The sequence below is a fragment of the Triticum aestivum genome, chromosome 4B, assembly GCF_018294505.1.
Source record: "Triticum aestivum cultivar Chinese Spring chromosome 4B, IWGSC CS RefSeq v2.1, whole genome shotgun sequence".
Classification (NCBI taxonomy): domain Eukaryota; kingdom Viridiplantae; phylum Streptophyta; class Magnoliopsida; order Poales; family Poaceae; genus Triticum; species Triticum aestivum.
In genome coordinates this window covers 583,572,807-583,576,323 of record NC_057804.1, presented here as the reverse complement: position 1 = coordinate 583,576,323, position 3,517 = coordinate 583,572,807, and the positions used below count along the sequence as shown (strand labels likewise).

Sequence of the window (3,517 nt, the reverse complement as noted above, 5' to 3'; positions counted from 1 at the left end):
GTACTGCTGCCTCCACCCTGGGCCTAGCTTGCTCTTTCTCCTCTAGTTACGTTTCAGCAAAAAAAAAAAAAAAAAAAAAAAAAGAGAGTACATTTTCTAAGAGACACAGTGGGAAACTCACGTGCTCAAGAGCATCCCTAACCCTATAAATACGCCAACCCTTGTTGCCGTCGACACACAAGACACAACACAACACACAAGCCCTCCTCAAAGCTTAACAGCACCTCACGCTCTGCACCCCTTACGCCCGCAAGAAGCCGCCACAGCCCACCTATCCATCGAGCACCTCGCCACACACACAGCCAGCTTCATCCAGCACCCCCGGGTCGACGGCCATGGCGCAAGGACAAGCAGCACGGGCCACGAGGGAGGCCGTGCCTCCGGTGTCCCGGGTGGCCATCATCGGCGGCGGGATCAGCGGCCTGACCGCGGCGAAGCAGATGGCGGCCTACGACCCCGTCGTGTTCGAGGCGACGCCGTCCGTCGGCGGGGTGTGGAAGCACTGCGTCTACCGCACCACGCGGCTGCAGACGCCCCGCCCGGACTACGAGTTCTCCGACTACTCCTGGAAGAACCGCGATGACCCGTCGTTCCCGACCCACACCGAGATCGTCGACTACCTCGAGGGCTACGCCGACGAGTTCGACCTCTGGCGCTACATCTCGTTCGGGTCCAAGGTGGTGGACATCAAATTCCTCGGCGGCGCTAAGTCCGGGTTCACCGAGCTGGGGAGCGGCACCGGCAAGGCTCCGCTCCGGGGTAAGCCTATGTGGGAGGTCGGCATCGTCACCGGCGACTCCAACACCGTTCAGGTACCATATATACTTTGACATGTCTTGCATGCTTATTTGACCGAGTGAGTATAATTTGGCATGCTTATTTCGAGATGCTTAGCACCATGTTCAGATCAATTCAATCAATCTCACGCGCATATTTTGCCACGGGAATGTGCAGTATTACAAGTTCGAGTTCGTGGTGATGTGCACGGGTAAGTACGGCGACGTGCCGCGGATGCCGGTGTTCCCGCCGGGGAAGGGGCCGGAGGTGTTCAAGGGGACAGTGATGCACTCGCTGGACTACTGCAAGCTGAGCGAGGAGGAGACCGTTGAGCTGATGAGAGGCAAGAAGGTTGTGGTGGTTGGGTACAAGAAGAGTGCTATCGATCTAGCCAACGAATGTGCTCAGGCAAACCAAGGTGCGTAAAAGCATACTCCTAGCTATGCACGGGAAAGATTTAACATGGTTTGAACCAAAATTGTCCTAAAACATGGACAAAATTCAACATGGAACTATACATGAAACTAGCAGCTAGCCAAACCACGGCAAATAATTTGGAACGGAGGAGTATTATGAAAGCGTTCAGTCATTCGATGAAGTGGATGTCTGTGAATAATGCATAACCATATTGTTTCTTCACTACTAGTAGTACCAGTAGTAACATATAACCCTTTCTCTTTCTTCTTTAAATACATTGCCAGCTAGGTATATTACCTATCATACCGTAGACAAACATCAGGACTGTCCTCACTACTTGACTTTTCAACTTTCCTACCTCCATGCACGAGCAATACTATATATAAATACTATTGGACTAGAACACCAGTTGGGGTCAAAGAAAATTGTATGCTTCACTCCAATCATATATGTACCAAAGTGTTTGCATGTTTGACTAGTAGTAGCAGATTTGCAACAAAGATCATCTGCCGTTCCAAACTAGATTGTCCGCATGCATGACTCGTAGCTAGCTAGTTGCCATGGCGTCCTAACGACCTGACTTGAGTATACATTTCAACAGTTCCTCAAAACAATAGTGTAATCAGTGCTGGTACCGAACAGCTTGCCGCTTGACCCGGCTGGTCATCTCTCAACTTAGAGCTCCTGAAATTAGTAGTAGGAGCAACTGACTGCGTCGGAGATTCCGTCGCAAAACAAGAACTAGATCAAGATAAATGTTGACATGGATCGATCGATTAACCGGTTTCATTGCTCTTGTTTGTTTGCAGGCGAGGGAGGGCAGGCGTGCACGATGCTGGTGCGGACCCTGCATTGGGTGGTGCCGTCCTACTCCATCTGGGGCTTGCCGTTCTTCCTCTTCTACTCCACACGCTTCTCTCAGCTCTTCTACGAGCGGCCCAACCAAGGGCTCTTCAGATCCCTCCTCTGCCGCCTCATGAGCCCACTGGTATGATTTGACTCACACCGTGAACTTGTAAACGACACGCATGCACGTATATGGGAAAAGATGTACGTAGAAACGTACTAGTACGTTTGAACGTACGTAATACTCTACATCGGGACTCAAGAACATGCACGTGTGCATGCTCGAGACGTACTACCCCTTAATTTGTCACCATCAACAAGAACATCAACTACTGCACGAAGCAGACCAGCATGCACATCTCAATCTTGACAGCAACGTCTTGTTCTTTGAAATTTTGTGGTCCAGCGGTCAGGGGTGTCGAAGTTCATCGAGTCGTACCTGTCGTGGAAGCTGCCGCTGGGCAAGTACGGCCTGACGCCGGACCACCCCTTCGTTGAGGACTACGCCAGCTGCCAGATGGCCATCCTCCCGGAGGGCTTCTTCGACATGGCGGACCGTGGCCTCGTTCGCTTCAAGAGAGCCTCTGCTGGGTGGTGCTTCTCCGAGAACGGCGTGGTCCTCGACGACGGCACCAAGGTGGATGCGGACATTGTCTTCCTCGCCACCGGCTTTGAGGGCAAGGACAAGCTCCGCGAGGTCCTGCCAAAGCCCTTCCGCGACCTCGTCGTCGGCAAGTCTTCCATGATGCCGCTCTACCGGTACGTGTACACGTTGCGTTTATCTTTTTTGCTCCAACATACGTATATGAATCGATCGACGCTGATGCGCAATTTATTTCTGGTAGTGGCACGATCCACCCGCTCATCCCGAACATGGCATTCGTCGGGTTCGTGGAGAGCGTGTCGAACCTGCACACGTCGGAGCTGCGGTGCCGGTGGCTGTCGGGGCTGCTGAAGGGGCGGTTCGAGCTACCGACCGTGAAGGCTATGATGGGGCACGTCGCCGGCGAGGCCGACGCCATGCGCCGCACCACGCGGTTCTACCGCCGCCACTGCATCTCCACCTACAGCATCCACGACAGCGACGGCATGTGCGCCGACCTGGGCTCCGCCACGCTCCGCAAGGCCAACTGGATCGCCGAGCTCTTCGCGCCATACAACAACAAGGACTACAAGGAACAGTAACTCACACTGCAGTGTATAATTCATCATCTACGTCCCCTGTAGCTTTTTTGTCGATGTAATAATCGCATCTATATATGAGCATGCAATAAAGTAAATCAGTTTTTTGGGATGCGGCTAGTTCTCCGTCAACTAGGACTTAACCAAGTCTTAGTCAAGTGACATAACTTATAAAAAAACAAAAAAAAACTGAAAAAAGAAATGAGCAAGACTGTCTATTAATAATCAGGGCCCTCCCCGGCATCAGTCAATTAAGAAATAAATCACCAATGTTATAACATCATCCATGTAGAAG

At 51.9% G+C, this 3,517-nt stretch overlaps 1 protein-coding gene across 1 annotated transcript; it reads left to right on the top strand.

Moving 5' to 3' along the window:
* The first annotated feature begins 231 nt into the window (after positions 1 to 231).
* Positions 232 to 3,254, top strand: LOC123089280 (probable flavin-containing monooxygenase 1). The gene is made up of 5 exons (XM_044510998.1): positions 232 to 812; positions 955 to 1,195; positions 2,004 to 2,182; positions 2,447 to 2,799; positions 2,886 to 3,254. Exons 1-5 carry the CDS (start codon positions 336 to 338, stop codon positions 3,223 to 3,225), a joined length of 1,590 nt encoding a protein of 529 aa, XP_044366933.1. The 5' UTR covers positions 232 to 335; the 3' UTR covers positions 3,226 to 3,254.
* The last annotated feature ends 263 nt before the right edge of the window (positions 3,255 to 3,517 follow it).